General features: G+C 39.3%; 1 protein-coding gene across 1 annotated transcript in view; it reads left to right on the forward strand.

Moving 5' to 3' along the window:
- The window catches only part of LTK (leukocyte receptor tyrosine kinase), a gene marked incomplete at both ends in the record, with an annotated part of 94721 nt that overhangs the window by 31704 nt on the left and 44419 nt on the right, over positions 1 to 18598 (forward strand). The window contains 3 exons of the mRNA XM_080345261.1: positions 11406 to 11519; positions 15810 to 15965; positions 16576 to 16798. Of these exons, the coding sequence (XP_080201387.1) occupies positions 11406 to 11519; positions 15810 to 15965; positions 16576 to 16798 (493 nt within the window). The remainder of the gene's footprint in view (positions 1 to 11405; positions 11520 to 15809; positions 15966 to 16575; positions 16799 to 18598) is intronic.

The raw sequence follows: 18598 nt of genomic DNA on the forward strand, positions 1-18598 counted from the left end.
TGCTGCCTTTACAGAGGCTCTTTGTGCACCAGCACAACATTAGAAGTGGCCTTGTAGCTGTAAGCATCCTTATATAATTGATAGTTTAACTGCATTTTCCACAGTCTCCTGGGAAAAAATCAAATACCTGGTATCTCTGTGTCTTTCCCCCCTCCTTAATTACTCCTCCACTCAAGTTGTATATCAGTTGGCTGGGTTTGTTTTGGTTTGTTTTTTAAGTTGTTATTGGGATGGGAGCAGCTTCTTGGGTTTGATTTTGGTTTTTTTAATGGTGAATTTTCAATACCTATGAGTTTTCTTTTTGATAGATTTATTGAGACTTTTCCTAATTCCATGTTCTTCCTTGGGCTAGGATGAATGTAATTTCTGTGGCAGTCTCAGAAGGGACACATAGAGGCTTTTGTAGCAGTAGCAACTAATTAGCAGGCTCTTTCAGTCTTTTTCTATAGGGATGTAACTCCTCTCTTTGTTTTTCATTACAAGGAAGCTGAAGGCAGAGCCCATTTCAAAGATAATAGGTAAAGGCAAGGATAGCCTAATCTTCTTAATAAAACAGTCAATCACTAGTAAGGTTGTTGAAAGAAAAGAAGCTAGAAGAAATTCACAGCGTTATATTTTTACTACTGATTCCACAAGGAGGACCTTGTGATTTAGAAGGGAAATACGGTATGTCCAATAGCAGGAAATCATAAAGAATGTTTCTAAAGGTTGGTGTGGTCAAATGAAATGAGCACTTATGCTTCACAAATGACATTATGCATGTTAGAATGCCCTTTTTCTAATTAAACACAGATTTTTCAGCTTAAAAGATGGCATCTTGTGCTTTCCCCAATGGGTAGTTTCATATTTTTTTTTTCTGATGCATTTGTCGCTGCCACATCTTGGAAACATCTGTGTATATTGAATTGGTTGGTTTATAAATCCTCTACTGAATTTAATATGTGAGTGTTTTCTCATTATTAAAAATAAATGTGGCGAAATATTTTTCTTGTTTCATTGCTGGGCAGACTGTTGTGCAAATGGCTTTATGTGTGTTAATATCATGTGTGTGAGGGCACAGTGCACAACTGTGCGTGCTTTCTTCAAAGAAAAACTGTATTGAGAAGGACTTTGCACACAGTTTGTGCACAGGACTTTGAGTACTAGCAGGGAAACACTCTGGGAGCATGCAAGTCTTCAGGCATTTATCTCTACCATTATCCTCTCAGGGTTGCAGAATTCACTGGTAGTCATATGCTCTTTGGCAGAGTGTAGATTTTGCTATGTTTTAATGAAGCTAGGAGATTGTATTGTTTCTGATAAGAAACTGGAAAAGGCTGAAAATTTTTGCAATGTATGGGTTAGTTTCTTATCCCTCGATAGTCTCCCAACGGATTCATATAGAAGCTGAATACTGGAGGAAAGCTTGTAGCATTCCACAGCCAAGAGTCCTGGAGAAGGAAATTAGTGTTGGCTCTGATAGTTCTTCTTCTCCTTCAGATGAACCAGAAGTGTTGATAAGACACCAGTAACCAAGTCTTTGCATCACACTTTTCCTTCATTTTACTAAAAGCACCATCCCCAAGAGGCTGATCCCACCATATGTGTTACATGTAGTGACTCAGAGGGCTTAGAGCGGAGCGGGAACCCTGCTCATGAGTAGTGTCTCTGCCAGACGTGATGCTGCGGCATGACAGCCCCTGTTCCAATCTGGGAGGAGTTACCAGAGAAAGGTGTGTACCTAATAAAATTTATTTTAATGATGTATGTAGTGTCCTTATAGCTGACTGATGCTGCTGTGCAAGGGTTAAGTTCTCAAAGGAGAATCCTTAGATAATGAAGAGCCGTTGGCAGTCATCCTTGTGTCAAAAGTAGATCAAAGAAAAAAGAAGTGCCGGATACTGTGCCTTTGTGCTTGGATAGCCTCTGTGAGCAGAGCAGAGCAGCCCCTGAGGGATTCTTGGAGCAGTGCATATGTTTAAAGCATTCCTAAGTTTGTTCCTAGTAAAACAAGATTGGAAAGGAGTATTAAGGAACCCCAAAGATCAAGGGAGCTCAAGGACAGCTTAAAGTCACTTTTGTCCTCTCCACTTAAGTTACGTTGTGTGAAATTAAGTAATGGAAAATAATTTTCTTTTTACTAAATTGAATTCTGCAGGATCAATTCCACATTCATTGTAATAATTCAATCAAAACCTGGATCTGAAAATTATATTTCTTTCACTTTCTTGCTGGCACACAATTTCTCTTTGGCTGCAAAATGTTGCACTCTTGTGCCTTAAAAGCTGAAGGACGGGGACAGAGAGGTCCTGCCACAGGCCATGATATGCAGAGGCTTTGGAAAGCTGTTAGCTGAACACCTCCTAGAGGGCAGCTGTCTAGCAATTATGTCTCCCATTTCTCTTTTGCCTGGTTTTATTGGTCTCTCAGAGCAGTTCATGGAGGAGTTTTTTTGGCATCTTAGCATAGACTTTGATGAATACTGAATATTCTGTCTCATGGGAAACTGATTTTGGAAATCTTGTTTGATTTCAAATCATGATGAAAACTCCAAATCTTAATATTTTTCATAAGCCAAATTCCAAATTTATGCTTTGACTTAATGAAAATGAGTCATTCAGTATGGCAAACAGTCTGTTTTGAAAGTGTTAAAATATTTTCCTCTAGCTAGCTATTACACCATTTTACTGCATTGATGATGCAAACTCTGAACTCAGAGCAGAATACAGAGTAAAGAAGACACGTTTCAACCTTAACAAAATGTTATAATCATTTCCTTGTGAATATTTGGAAGATATTATTAATTCCCATTACGTAATGGAACTGGCATTTTCATATAAAAACATGCCATGAGAAAATAGTCACTGCTCAGCATTCAACAGTCATCAGCAAAGGGTGAGGCTATGGGCCATCTTTTGAGAGAGCCCCTCTCTTCCTCTAACTCTCTCTGCACCTACAGGCTTTATATCTCCCTTCATCTTCCCTTGTGACTAATTATGCCCGTCACACCTGTGTGTGTGAATTCACACATGCATATCTCCTTTTAAGATGCAATTGGAAAAAACCTATAATGAGTGCTGTTTTGAGAGAATAAAACAATTATATTTCTTCTTCTAAATTTATGCACAAGAGCACAACATTTTTGAAGTGCTATTCACTTAGAAGGCAAAAAATATTTCTGTCTTGTATTTCTTCTTGATTCTTCTTTGGAGCTGCTTGAAAACTCCTGTTAAGAGTTGGACACAACCCCCTTCCCCCCCCCCCCCCCCCCCATTTTATTAATCTCAGAATTGTACATCTAATATAAGCCAGTCATCAAAGTTATGCTCCATCTATGATGATGGTTCCTTGTTGCCTGTTTTTAAAACAGGTATCTAGAGTGCAATTTCACATCCCTTTCCTCTAATGACAAAGCCAGCTTGAAAGGCTTGGATCCTTCCTCTTCCCCAGGCTTGTCATCCTTCTGGTTTTGACAATGCAACCATTTGTGTGACATGGCTGTTAACTAGATTGAAAATATTGAAAGTTTAACCTAAAAAAAATAACCAATGAGAAAGGAAAATTTTCCTTAAGAATGGACAGTGGTTTTATTGCAGAAAAATGAATAAATGTTTTAAGGTTTGAAATGAGAATAAAAGGTTTCAAAGAATCAAAACTTTTTTTTTTTTCACTTTTTTCCCCCACTTTTTTTTAATTGAACACTTCTGATATTACTCCCCACCCCCCTTCTTTTTTTCTACCTCTCTTTTGGCCAGGTCTTATGAACCCAAGATGATCCATATTCCCTATGAGAAAAACAGTTATGCCTCTCAGTTTATTTTAAATGTTTCTTTCCCCATTGATGTGCATGAAGGAGCAAGGGAAGAAAATATACCAGATTAAGAGTTCAGGATTTGGAAATTCCACTCTCTCCAACACAGATGTGATATAAGCAGCAAATGTGTTTTGACATGCCATCACCCCAGGAATAGCAAACTTTCAGATGCAAGGCTGTAGCTCAGACCAATGAAATTCTACCAAGAAAAACAGAAGTTGATTGCCAAGTGAAGCTTTAGGTCATATGGACAAATTGCTCTTATTCAGAACCAACATTAGTACAACCTCTGTCAGCTGTCCGTATCGTGTTTGTGCACAGCTCGCAGAAATGGAGCTGATGCCTCTTCTGCTAGCAGTCACCCCAGCCTGAACAGACAGAGGAGAAAGAGAACGAAAGAGGAAGAGAAAGAGAAGAATGGACCTCGACTGACCAGTGCAGCTCAAAGGTCCTTGAAAAACCTTCAGGCAATTTGGTAGTATATAATTGATTCCTGGCAGTTTTAATAAAGGTGAAACACAATGCAAAATCCAGGCCTTATTATCTGTGAGTAATATGCAGTTAGTATTATAAAAAGAGACACATGAGTAATGAGCAGCTGTGCTACAGAAGGAGACATCTTTCTAAGTTAATATGACAATATTTACACACATTGGTATGTGAATGTATGCACTGTGCAATTAATAGATTAGGAGGATGCAGTAGATGGCGGGTTTTTTTTTTATTTCGAGAAGTGTTTTTGGCATGCTACTTCTTATCTGTAATTAAAATAGTCATTCAGATCTATTTCAGTAAATGTACACGTACACTGAAAACTGAATAAGACATCACAATTAGCAAGTGGCTATTCAAAGGCAATATGCCAAGTTAGGGAAGTAGTATCAAGAGAAGGACCCAAGAATTCCATCTTGCATCTTATCCACTAGGATAGCGTAGTGAGAAAAAATGCAGGTGGCACGGGGCAAACTTTTTCTGGGTGAGTTCTGTCTGATAACTGTAGCACAGTGGTGGAAACCTGCAATGTGCTGTCTTTGGTGCCAGAACTTGAAGAGTCTTTTTTAAGTGCAGCGTAGTGATTTTATTATGAGCAAAAATTTGAGGCTTGAAAGGGTGAGTACACACTCTACAAAGCATTGGAGAGGATAAAGAGTGGTTGGACAATGTGATTCGGGAAACATCGCTGTCCAGGGAAGGAACTGGCCACTGAGTGACTGCACAGAGAAAGCGAGGAAACGAGAGACAAAGCAGCATTTTGTGTCACCAGGGGCAGCCAGGAAGCAGGCATGCTGTGAGCAGCAGGGAAGAGGACTGGAGGAATTTCATACAACTGTAAATGTCTGATCATTCTGTATGTCATGGAAACTGCAGATGACCTTTGGCAATCCAAGTGAATGTTATAACAGGGAGTTGCTCAGTGCCTGGTTGTGAAAAGCTCTTCAGATTGATCCACTTACCACCCTTCAAGGAAGATTCTTGTCAGCAGTCAGTAGGTGGGCAAGGAATTGGTGTTCTGTCTTTTGTGGATGGGAAACCAGATAGGATTGCAGCAGCTGAGTAGGTTCTCTGAAGTAAATAAGCAAGGAGCTACCAAGGATAGTCTGTACTAGCATAAATTACTGGTTTCAGTTTTGTAGAATGCAATTGATTTTTAGAAATTTTCTAATGGTGCCAAAGAAGGACCTACAAGGTATGTTGTTAGATGCCATTCATGTTCTGCCCATAAAACAAAACAGAAAGTTAAAATAAGTCTGTAAGTTTTCTGCTAGCCCGACATGTTGTATGCATGTCTGTGTCCCCTGGGCAAAAGAGGCTGTGTGGTTTGCCTGGCCTTCAGCTCACTGGAGGGGAAGCAACCTGCTAGACTTGTTAAGACAGATTTGTTTGGATGGTATTATATTAGCTACCAAGGGAAATTATAGAAAAGTAAGGAATAAAAATCACTTGCTGATAAGATGAAATTTCTCTGATTAGAAGGGAGGATTCTTGTGATTGGAATCAAAGGACAGAAGTAGGCTGAGAACAGCATCGCATGGCAGAAATTACATCTCCTATATCCCCAGCCATTGAACCAGATGATCTCAAAGCCCAAAAGATCAGCTAATACCTAAAATAAATATTGATGTGCTTTCTCATGGCTGCTATAGACTGTCAAATCCAACTAAAGACCTGGAAGAAATACTAACTAGCCTGCTGTGTGTAAGGGGAGAAAAAAAAGCTTTTGTGTGTGTGAATCCTTGAATACAAGTGTTATATTGGAGTTTTCATTCTGCCAGCATGAGACCATCTTTGCAAATGTTGTGTAGATGACAATACCTGAATGCAAATCCTCATATCACATGTTAGGATATTGTCTTAGACCTATTCTCAGCAAATAAAGAATCGAGGTAGGAACTTAGCTGAGAACTAAACTTATACAAATGATTGTGGCTTGAATACACACTTCTTTGAAACAGAATAAAATCTGAAGTGGTCTGATATGTATTTTGGCCTAGAGGTTCAAATAAATTGACTTTGGTGCCTAAATAACATCTGAAGTATTTTATCTTGCTACTCCAGGAGAGACAAATCTCCCAAAGTTTAAAACAACATCACACTAACTCAATTGAAAGAAAGGCTGTGGACATAAAAATGCAGATAACAATTGGTTGTGTAAACAGCTAGAAAGCCACAAACATATAGCTGAAAGGGCAGGCTATGCTGGCATAAAAATAAGGAATAAAGTACATTACTTGCATCTTAGCAACCATATGAATCTGTCATACTTGTGTGTAGTAGGTTTGTCAATAACAGAGTCAAAAAGAAAAAGAGTTCAATAAAAAATTCTAGGAAAAAGCAAAAACCAATAATTGATACTTCACTGTCTTATAGAAATAATGTAATAGTTTTCATTACAACACAAAGATGTTATGAAAAAGCAGTTATTTAAATGCCTGGTTTGTAAAAGGCATCAAGGCAACTTGTGTTCAAGAATTCTGAAAGAACTAGCTAAGGAGCTTTGATAGACATCCGTGTTGAATTTTTCAGTAAGTGTTGGGATACTGAAGAAATTGTTGAGAACTGCAAAAAAATTAATGTTGCATTAGTATGTAAAAAGGGTAAATGGAATGTGTTGAATGGCTGTATTTAATTAAATGTGTTGAAATACACTCTACTCATGTGAATAAGACTACTTGGTAATACAAAGATTGTTGCCTTAACATCAATCTGAATATCAGAACCCTTGCTATAGGATCAAAGAGCTAGAAAATTATTTATAATTGCATGTCAGTCTAAAGGGCTCATTTGGAAAGAGTTCTTGTTGCAGTGTCATTTTTTTAATGAGTTTACAAGTTTTGTGAAATTCAGTGTGTATGTAGGACATTCCAACTTTGGTCATGTACCTGAACTGGTAGTGTTTGATATATACTTTAATGCATGCTTGTGCTGGTACAAATCACTATGTCACATGTAGGTTTAGAGCAAAAGTCTAAATAGGAATCATTGTTGATTAACTCTGTCTGTAAGTTTCCTGTAAGGGTAAATTCTAGGCTGTGTGCGATTTAACAGTGACATTTCCAAACTTAAAGTTGTAAAAATTCATGAAGGAGAGAGATTATTTCTTGAGATGAAAGTGGAAGGTTTAGGAGTAATTGAAAAATATTGGGATAGGTAGTAGACAGAGAGTCTTCTTTTTGTCTAGTCTGACTTCCTGACAGTCAGATCTATTTATATATTAGTTTATCTACTCAGAGAGGCAGAGAGAAATATTGAGTAGCTATTTTTATATTAGATGGGGAAAAACACTAGAAAATGCTCCAAAGGAAATTTCTGTTTTGGCAGGAAGATGGCTTGGCTGACCTGGAATTGATTTCCCATCATGAGTTCTCTAAGTATTTTCTGTAATTTTCTTCTCTTCTGCAAAGTAACATAAAGATTCAGGAAAATTTCAGCCCTGGAGGTGTCTGAATGCTTTTTTTTTCTGTAAGATAGTGAAAGAAATGGAATTACCTTCTGAGTGCTGAAGGCTTCTGGTTTTACTGTGTTTGATTACAGAAAAAGCGATGGATTTGCGCTGTGCTCTGAAAAGATCCCATATTTTTGCCGTGACAGTTGAATATTGTTACATGTACTATTTCCTCCTAATCACTTTATGTTCCTTGATGGCAGACTTAGCTCAAAATCACAGATCTCCTTTCGCTCCACCTTTTATTTCTTTTCACTTAAATCATTACCTTTTGCTGTTCAAGACAGAGAAATTATATAGTTATTAAGAGACAGCCTTTATTACTTGTTTAATGCTGAAGTTCATGTAATGCGAGAATTATATACAGCATGTATGAGAGGATATGATGTGTGTTATTGGAAGCATCTCTAGAGTTCCCAGTTTCAAAGGAAGGTGAAGAATAGTTTATGTTAGTGATTGTGTTCACTCGATTTTCAGTTCAATCAGAGGTGTTGAATGAGTGAAAAAGAAAAATACTGGAGACATCAAGTAAGAGTGTAGGCTGGACTGGAATGTTACAAAACCACTATCCAGATCTCATGCATGGATTCATCATACTGTGAGTATCCTTCTGTTTAGTCATAGCCAGAAATTCCTTGCCACAGGAAAGAAATGAATGGGGGTATATTTCTGTGGATGCATATGAGCAAATTCCCTGTACCACTGGGTATAGGGTGTTCTGTCCAAGTATATTTTGTCTCTAAGTGAACTTGGCTGTAGTGACTCATTTTCCTTCCTCTTGTATGCCAAATTCAGTAAGTGGCATCTTCCCCGAGTAGGTGAGTAGTGTTACTATGAGGCATTTGAATGAAACCTCTTGGCTATTTGCCAAAATTGAACAGGATGTTACTGACAGTCTGCGCAGTGGCTAATGTAATTAGCAGATTAAGTTTTATGCAGTGCTCTTTGTGACAAAGCTGTCACTAAGTTTTTGTATATCATAATACCAGACAAGCAAACTTTTTTAGACATTTATCTCAATGGTACAAACAATGTTTTCATCCTGTTTGTTTCAGCCATCACCAATGGTAATGGAAATTTTTTTCACACTAAAGCAGTAAATTCGTGTTTCAAGTAGCTTAGGCCTCTGTTCATGGTATTCTGCCACTGGAACTTCTATTTGCCAGTGAGAAAGAAGGGGAAAATCCCAAAGATGTTTATGTAATTGGGGGCGGGGGTAGCACAAGTCAAATATTTTGATTAAGTTTTAGTGGAACTTCTGCTGTGGCTGTACTGTGTTTTGTGCGTCCATGATATTCAGGCTGTTTCCAAAATACATTAACAGCTTGGGGTATGTGAGGAGATGAGTGGGTGGAACAGACTTTACAGAAAGCCCTGAGGGAAGTAAATACTGAAGCTACAGCAGCACTTAACAAAGATGAAGAGATATAGAACTCAACAACACCTCAACAGACACAGAACTTAATTTGGGAGGAGCAGACTCAAGTTGTCAAGAGGTTTTGTTCTATTCCAGCAGAATTTCTTTTAATATGGTGAAATAGATTTGTTTGCAATATGTGATTGATTTTTAGCATGGATTTCTGGACAGGTTTATGAGGCGATTTCCCCATTCTTTTCATAAGGCAAGCCAAGAAAGGCAAGCCTTTCCTAAAGCTGGCCAAACAAGAATTCACAATCTTTTTGAGGATTTAATCCAATTATTGAAGATACCTTACTTAGCAGACCAGTGTCAGTGTCTTATCTACAGTGCAGAATCATCTTTTCAAACACTCCTGCCTCTACATATTTGAACAGAGAGGCAGGAGGAAGTGTGATGTTTGACAGCTGGGCTGTGGAGACCACAGATCAGCCTGTGTCTGCTGCAGCATGATGCTGTTCTGTTCTAAAGTTATCCTTTCCTTGGAACCCCATAAAGACTGATGGCTTTCTTCAGTACTATAATAAAAGATGGAAGGATACAGCATTCTCATGCAATGAAACATTCCACAACATTTAACTCACTGCGTGATCCATATTGTCATATATATCAGAATGAAAATCATTTTAGCAGTTTAAAATCAGAGCAGATATTGCTGAAAAACTAAAAGCAGTGATAAGTTTGAAAAAGCTGAACATATGCTCTGAGTTTTGGGGTTTCTTTTTGTTTTCTAGATCCTTCTGTATATTTTCATAATACTACTGTTCAAATTAGTTCTGTTGAGAATTCCTTGGCTGTTATAAATGGCATGTATCTACATCTTTGTCTCAGCTGCAATTCATGTGAATAGGATTCCTATCTCCTTTGACATGATTTCACATTTTTATATTGCTGAATTGATAACACACATAGCTGAGGTTTGAAAGGAACTCATTTTGCATCTTTCTGTCTTTGAACACCTTTTGCAAAGAAATATGTTTGTTCTGGTCAACTTGTTTGTGATTCCTATAAAAGAAAACGCTAGGGACAATCTTAAATAAAAATTACTTCATGTTTAGTTTAGGACTTGTGTATTTTCACGTGCACAGATTAAATAAATAAAAAAGCCGTTGTTGGTATGAGCTGTTCCAAAGAGAAGTCAGAAGGTAAGGAAAACTAAATTGTCAGAAGTACTACAATGAATAATAATTTGGTAAACTTGTTTTACTTTGAATAACAAAAATTAAATCAAGAAGGACACCCCTATTTAAAACCAGCTAATCTTAGCATGCTGAATTTAATATTCATGTTAGTGAAGTAGAAAACAATTTCTATGGCCTTTTATATCTTCTGAGATGTGCATCTTTTTTCCAGCATAACCAAACTTTACATCAAGACTCTTAGGATTTTATCTGAATAAAAATGCACAAATGTATATGTATTGGTGTCATAATTACGATCAAAGGTCACAGTTACTGATGAAGGTTTATATAGATATATGGCAAATGGATCCCTGAGACAGAGCAGTGCAGGCAGATTAATAAGAAGGGTATTGGAGAGACCATGCATTATTAGATATTAGACACAAGAAAGTTACCTGATTCCTTTGAAAATCCATGCTTCATGTCTGGCAGTAAGAAATGCATTTGTTCTCTGGATATGTGCAACAAATCAAAGGTTTCATTAGCGTTGGTTTCAGACGGGGCATTGTTATTGTGTGGTGAAGAAGAGAGCACTTGTGCAAGTGCTCCCAAAAGACTGCTGATAAATCCATGTTGTGTATTGTATGGCTAACATATATCTTACCATTGAACTCCTCTTCTAATCATAGAATGGTTTGGGTCAAAACGGACCTTTAAAGATCATCTAGTCCAATCCCCCTGCCATAGGCAGGGACATCTTTCACTGCATCAGCTTGCTCAAAGCCCCATCCAACATGAATGCTTTATAGGTACAGCTACTGTTACTGCAACATAGCAACTACTGGAATATACAGTATCTCTTTAGAAGTTATTTACTGGTAAAAATTGGGGTGGATAAAAAATAGAAAAGATCACATTAATAAGTAAAGTATTTTGTTGTAGTTATGCTTTCCGGGAAGCGGTAGGTTATTTTGAAACACTATCAGGACAGTGTTGCACCACTACACTCTAAGGAGGGTGGATGTAATATAACAGGGCTTTGTTGAATATATGTTCATGTTTAACAATGTGAGAGCGTAGTTTTGTATAGAAACGCCAAACTCTTCCCTTGTTCTTTTTGTTTTGTCACAGTTATTGTCTCCTCTTCTGGATCACATGAAGAAAATTCTTCTTCACCAAATTCACCTCAGAACCTGTCCCAGATAAAAAACAGGATGGTGTCATTGCATCAGCCTTCTAAACCAGGTACTACAAGTCCTCTTCCTTATTTCTACTTCAGAATGTAAATACAAGGTAGATGCTGGTAGTCACTAGGACACTTTGACAGAAAGTTGTGTCCCTGGCTTTCTAACAGAAAATGGAGCAATGACCCAAAAAGGCCAGCATAACCTTAAGGGAATCTCTAGTTCCTTATAAAAGCAAACAAGCAGTAAATATATCTATATATATATTAAAATATATATATACTTATAAGATATATATATATAAAAACTTTTTTTTTTTTCCAATCTCCATCAGCACAGTGAAATCCACCAGATTTGGCTTTGGGAGTTCTTGAAATAAAAGCTAATTTGTGGAGCTGCTTTCCAGCAACTATAGAACAAACCACCTTTCTTCGTACCTTTTTCTCCTTTTTTCTTTCCTTGGGGGAGGGCAGAGAAGGGTTAACAGAGAGCATCTGCCACGCTTGTTGTTGTCCTGCAATAAACAGTGACAATACCAGATGAAGTTTTTTTCAACTGTGGTTTTCTTTTTCTAGGCATTGTAAAAGCCCAGTGAGCTGGACAAAATGCTTGTGAGTTAGGTAGGATGAATTTGATCTTACTGTGGTTCCAGGACAGACATAGGAAATACAATACTTTATAAATGCCTAAGAGAATGAACCACTTGCTGTCAGTGGTGTGGAATCTTGGAAACTGAAATGATACCTTTTCATTTAGTGAAATAATCACAGAATGGTTGAAGCTGGAAGGAACCTCTTCAGATGATCTAGTCCAAGCCCCACTCCCCCGGCTCAAGTAGAGTCAGCTAGACCTGGTTGCCCATGACAGTATCCAAATATATCTCCGCAAATGGAGACTGCACAAATTCTCTGGATGGCCTGTTCCAGTGTTTGACCACTCTTACGGCAAAAAAAGTGTTTTCTTGTGTTCAGATTGAATTTCCTGATTTTTTGTTTGTTTGTTTGTTTAATTTGTGCCCATTTCCTCTTGTTCTGTCAAGTGGACACTACTGAGAAGTGTCTGGATTCCTCTTCATTCTCTTCTATCAAGTGTTTGTACACATTGATAAAATCCCCTTGAGCATTCTCTTCAACATGCTGAACATTCCCAGCTCTGTCAACCTCTCCTCTTATGAAAGATGTTCCAGTCCCTCAGGCATCTTTGTGGACCCATGCTGGACTTACTCCAGTAAGTCCATTTTTTTCTTGTGTGGGGGAGCCTAGAGCTCGGCACAGTACTCCAGATGTGGACTCAGCAGTGCTGAGTAGAGGGGGAGGATCACCTCTCTCCCATCTGCTGGCAGTGCTTTTCCTAATGCAGCCCAGAAGGCTGTTGGCCACCTTCGTTATAAGAGTGCATTGCTGGCTTGTGGACAGCTGCTTGTCCATCAGGACCCCAAAGTCCTTCAGAGCTGTTTTGCAGCCAGTCATCCCCCAGCATGTACTGGTGCCAGGGGTTATTCCTCCCTTGGTGCAGGACTTGGCATTTCCTTCTGTCAGACTTCAAAAGGTAGCTATCAATCCCATCTCCAGCCTGTCCAGGCTGCTCTGAATGGCAGCACAGCCATCTGGTGTGTCAGCTGCCTCTCTTGGTTTTGTGCCTCTACGAACCTGCTGAGGGTGCAATCTCCCCCTTCAATCCAGGTCATTAATGAAGATGCTAAACAAGAAAGAAAGGCCTGTGCATGCTAGAAAAGTCACACACGTTCCTCACAGGAGATGGCAATGTGACCTGGACTTGCCAGAGAGGCGTTTCTTATAGTAACATTTTGCAGATGGTATCTAATTATTTACAGTGAGAACCTCCTTTCTGACGTGCCCTATGACTGTCCATGAGCTTTCCTTCAGAGCACTTTTGTAATACCTTAAAATGTCCTTTTCTGATTGTAGTAAAATAGATCTATTTATCTCTCTAATTTACTTTTTTTCCATTTCATGTCTCTCACACTTTGCCTTTCTGGGGACCTACACTTGAGGTTCTCCAGGTTCATAAGTACTAAGCAAAGCTGGAAATGAAGCATCTGTAAGGCGGTACACAGTAGTGTCAGAGGTTGCAGCTTTCAGTATTTTCTTACACTGTGACCACATAGGTGTACCCAGTTCTCCTGCCCTGCAATTTATGCTGAACAACAGCTTCTTGTTGATTGATCTTTCCACCACAACGCGATGCACATGATCTGTCGCCAGAGAACTCAGAGGCCTTTTTCTTACCAGTTGTCAACAAATTGTCCCATCTATTTCAGACTCTTCTTCCAGGCATTCAGATCCTCCCAGGTCTCAGATTGTGGCAGATAGGCTTTATATAGCCCAGAAAGTATGGGAATTAGGTGCTTCTGAAGGAGAACATTGTATTCACTCACATGAGCTGCAAACTGCTTCTGTTATGTGAGGCATGTTCTAAGGATTAAATCTGCATTGCTACTGCATGCAGGGGTATTTGTAAGATTTAATGAAATTATTTTGTCATAAATACTAGTTTCAAGTAATCCTCTATTTAAGAAAGAAAGGGAATTTTTTTCTTTCCTGAGCAGTCACTTTGCTCTCTTGAACTGTCGTGTTGTTGTGAGAGAAATTGCTTTCTGGGTTTTATGACCAATTAGATTTTTACCTGATAAAAATATTACTGCTACTGGCAGTAAGTCTGTGGGTACTGATTTAACCTGTCAAACTTCAATAGATTTGAAACAGCACAGCAGGTCTGGATCAGGCCTCTGCTTTGTGTCACACAGCCATGGAGTTTCTGAGCTGTTGAGATCCCTAAAGCTGTTTTACTAGATCATCAAACCATTGTCTGGAGCTGTGCACAAACATCTTTCCCTGGATCTGCAAAGCCAGGAGAGTGGCTGGTGTCCTCCCTCCTGTGCCTGGCTGGAAGGTGGCGTTGCATATGCACACACACACCTTGACAGTTCCCCTGCTTGTGGCTTCCATTTGAAATTGATGGACTGAACGGTGCAGTAGGCCTTTACTAGGACATATGGATTTGAGGAGGTGGGCTCAGAAGCTCTTCAGGTGGTTGGCCCAGCTGGTAGGTTGAGAGAGGCAGTGACCTCCAGTGCCAGGCAGGGCTGCAGGGGTGGGGGTTCAAAGCCTGTCTCAAGCCACAGTGATCTGCAACATCTGCATTTCTCTTACCCCTGCATGCTAGGTGCTGTTTTATAAAAATATAGTTACAATCAACTTTAAAAATTAGGAAAACATTTGTCTGCTTTGGTTGTTGCACTCAGAAGATGCTTCTATTTCTTCTTTTTTGAAAGTTTAGTTAAAGTATAGCCAATCTTCTGGAGGCTCTTACATTTTTATTTCTGCCTCACCTATGTTGCCTGTGCAACCAACTATCCTTGTTATATCCCTGACCTTAATTCTGTTCTTCATACCTATCTTTTCTCCTCCCCAGAAACAGAACTATCAAAGGGATAAATTATATCACTCATGTTTGCAAGGTCTGAATACCCTATGAGTGTCAGGATCCCAAATACAAATGTTCAGTCTCTTATTATTTCTCATATGGCCTGGAGGTCCTTCAGTTATTACTGTAATATTATTATTACTACTGAAAATAAATATCATGAAGTTAATATCAACTTACCATGTCTATTCATCCCCCTCTGTGTGGGAGAGCTTTGTGCAGCTAACATCTCTTCAGGGACTTTATAGTGGATTGATGAGAGAACAGTGAATTACTTCTTGTCTGGTTTATAATATGCTGATTATGAAAAATTCTGACCAGGATGATCTAGTGTTCTCAATGATGCAAATGGGGTCTGGAGTTTGTTATGGTGTTCTTGTCCATTCTGCCAGAGGAAAGCAAAGCTGTTTTAAAAACCTAAATAAACAAAAAATATGTAAAATTGCATTGCTTGGCTATTTTGCTTGAGACCCTGTCAAGCTCTTTCTATTGCTGAGAGAGGGTTGACCTTAGAGTTTCATTTCTTCCTCTCTGCCAAAATGCTAAATCCATTCAGTTTCAATATCCTTGCTGCACCAGGTATTATTCTCATTCAGGATTTTATGTACATGTGTGCTAGACTTTCCAGTACTGCAAATTCATTGATAATACCAGTGGGAGGATACTGATTTACACCTGCCAAGAATTTGCAGGGTTGTTTTTCTTTCTGGCATGTTCCTGCAACCACCCTGGGAGAGACTCTGTTGTTATTGCATGAGACAAACTTCCTTTTTCCCGTTCAACTCATCCATTTCTTGGGAGACACGGCCCCATACACTGTAGATCTGCTCATTCATGTGCCTGCATCACCCCTGCCCTTTGAACTGGGGAAGACCTCAATGAAACCTTTGGTTTCTCATGACAGAAATCTCTTGTATCATCGGCTCAAGCTGTTCATGGGTGACGTCTACAGACAATTTTGGAAAACCGGACTGGGTGTTATCTTCACTTGATGTCCTGGTGTCTCAGGAGAGGCAGCAACTGCTTCTGGAAAACAGTTCCTCCCGTGGGGATGTTGAAGGTAGGCAGAGCTACAGTTCCTCTCAAGTGGACATATGCTTTCTCCCAGCACTGGTAGCCGCTGTGTGTGCAGCAGCAGGAGGCAGCAGGCTGAGGCCTCCAGCACTTGCCACTGAAAACGCTGCCATATGCACAACTTGTAAGCGCGCTGTCAGTGCCCAGGAGTCACTAAGAGCCACATAATGTGTGTGTACTGCCTGAGTTGTGTGTGTATGTACCCCGTATACAGCCAGCCCCTTTATATGTTCCTTTTGTATGTCCCTGTTCTTTGCTTACAGAGACTGGATTTTTCTTAGGAAGCTCAATCATTTACAAGCCAGGGCTGGCTCCACATGTCTGCTGTCTGAATTGCAAAGTCTTTCACTTTCATTTTGTTGAACATCTTCACTCTGCTTTGTTTGGTTTCTTCTCTTGTCATTCCTTCTATCACTTCTTATTTCCGTAATTTTTATTTTATTATCCTTTCTCTACTCTTTTTTTTTTTTTTTTTGGTGCATCTTCTCACGATTCCTTTCTTCAAATTCCTTATCCATTTTTTCTCTTATTATGTCTCTTCCATCCACACTGTGTGTCTCTTTTGTTTTGTTTTGTTTTGTTTTATTTCCTCACAGGGGACATTTTCCTCCTGAACACCAGTAGGCTCCCAGATAGATGTGAGTTCAGCCTGCATAGCCCCATCCTGCCTGGGAGCTTGGACTCTTGCTTGCTGGAACTGGCCATATATTCACAGGATGCTGTTCCTCTCCTCCAGAGGTTCACAGTTGAAATCAGATATGTGGAGACAAACAGAAGTATAATAATTTCTCTGAGAGGTGGCCATGAGGAGGATGTCAGGTAAGACCATTGATTTGCAGCTGTTTAGACTTTGAATTGCAGGATAGGGTGAAGGGTCAAGAGCGGTTGACTCTCTCACTGATGCTGGGAATATAGCTGTAATATGCACTCAGTCCAAAGACTGAATTGGCAACATGACTGATATCCTCCAAGTATTTGAGGGGTCCTATCATTGTTACAAGGGTCACATTTGTCATTTTGAGGTAGGGTTATCTTTGCCTGTTTTCTAATTTCTTCCTGTCTGCTAAGTTCAGGAGCATCCTCTTCTGCTTCATTTGCAGAGTTCAGGGAGGGGAAAAACAGAGGCTAGAGGTGAGAAAAGGTGAAGATGAAAAAAGGAAGTGCAGCAACCCTGGGTCTTGTCCTGTATTTTCTCCTCTTTGATCTTCCCACTGCTTTCCTTTTTCATTCCAGTGTGTAGCAGAATGCAGCTAGGAGAAGAAATGGGCAAAATGAATTAATTACAGCAGGAAAAGAAGGAGAAAAGTCCATGTCATCAGATTTTGCCATTTTCCATGTGCTAGTTTTTCCTTTGCTGCGATCTGCCTTGTAAGAACCTGGATCAGACTCACAACACAGCTTTTTATTTCCATCACCTGACTGACTCCCATGGAGAACTTAAGCAATAGATCCCAGTTCTTGTTTTCTTTGAATTCTTTGGCACTCTCCAGACTGCCATAGATGTCTGTAGCCAAGACTCCTGGTCAACCAAAGATAACAGAGTTTGACTAAAAAAAGTATTTATTTTCCTTCAGATCCCTCTCTCTCTCTCTCTCTCTCTCCTGCTTTTAGCTGTTGCTCACTTCCTTCCTGGCTACTCCTTCCCCTTCTTGTCAATTTCACAAGGAAACTCTTGCATTTTATGGGATCAGTTTCTAATGTCCTTTTTTTACCTATAGCTGCCATTGCTGCTTTTGAGTGTTTGACAAGCCTCTGCAACTGCAGCCAAAGCTCCATTCCCCTCTAATAAGCACATAAAACACACTTTTGATTTGCCTAACTGGCCAGACCAGGCTTTGATCACAATCAGTGCAGTGTCTCTGGAATGGATCATAGATGTTGTTCAACAGTTTATTTGAGCACTGCAAAACAATTCTACCTGAAATCAAGATTATCATCTACCTAAAAGTGATGACATTAGAATGGAGTAAGCTTTACTGAAAGTTGGCACAGACATTGGTATTACTTTTTCTTAGTGAATGAAATGAAACACTGGTAAGATCAGAGGGTTTAGTATTAAGGTTTTAAAGATGGAAGGTGGCTGAGTCCTGTTTTAAATCAAGACAGAAGGGAGGGGAAGGAACAGATAAAAGCAGAGTTAGGAGCCATTTTAGGTCGAATAACCTTCCATTTCTCCCTCATTATGTGGAAAATCTTTAAAATCTCTGCACAGTTCCAGAAAAATCTGACTGTGCAGGTAGGACAAAAAATTATTTCTAATAGAGTGATTTAGCTGCTTCTCGTTAGGCAGATAGTCTGAAATGAACATTCCCTCCACAAGTAAGATTTTAACAGCATTGGTTGTTAAGAAGAGAGACCATCCTGAAGCGTTCCTGCTTTCCAGGGGTTTTCCATAGGAGTGGGAGTTCTACAGGCTTTTGTTTTAACCAAACACAGCCACACAATTTAGAGCAGAATAAGGAGGAGAAGGAGCAAATGACCTTGAGATAGATGCCTATGTGTAGTACATAGTTTAACCATTGACAGTTACTACCAAGGGACTGTCGTGAGATCAAAGTAGAAACTTAGATATAGAAAAAAGGCTAGATGGCACTTTTGCTGATAATCTGGCACTCCAGA

Source organism: Nesoenas mayeri (assembly GCF_963082525.1).
Source record: "Nesoenas mayeri genome assembly, chromosome: 5".
NCBI lineage: Eukaryota > Metazoa > Chordata > Aves > Columbiformes > Columbidae > Nesoenas > Nesoenas mayeri.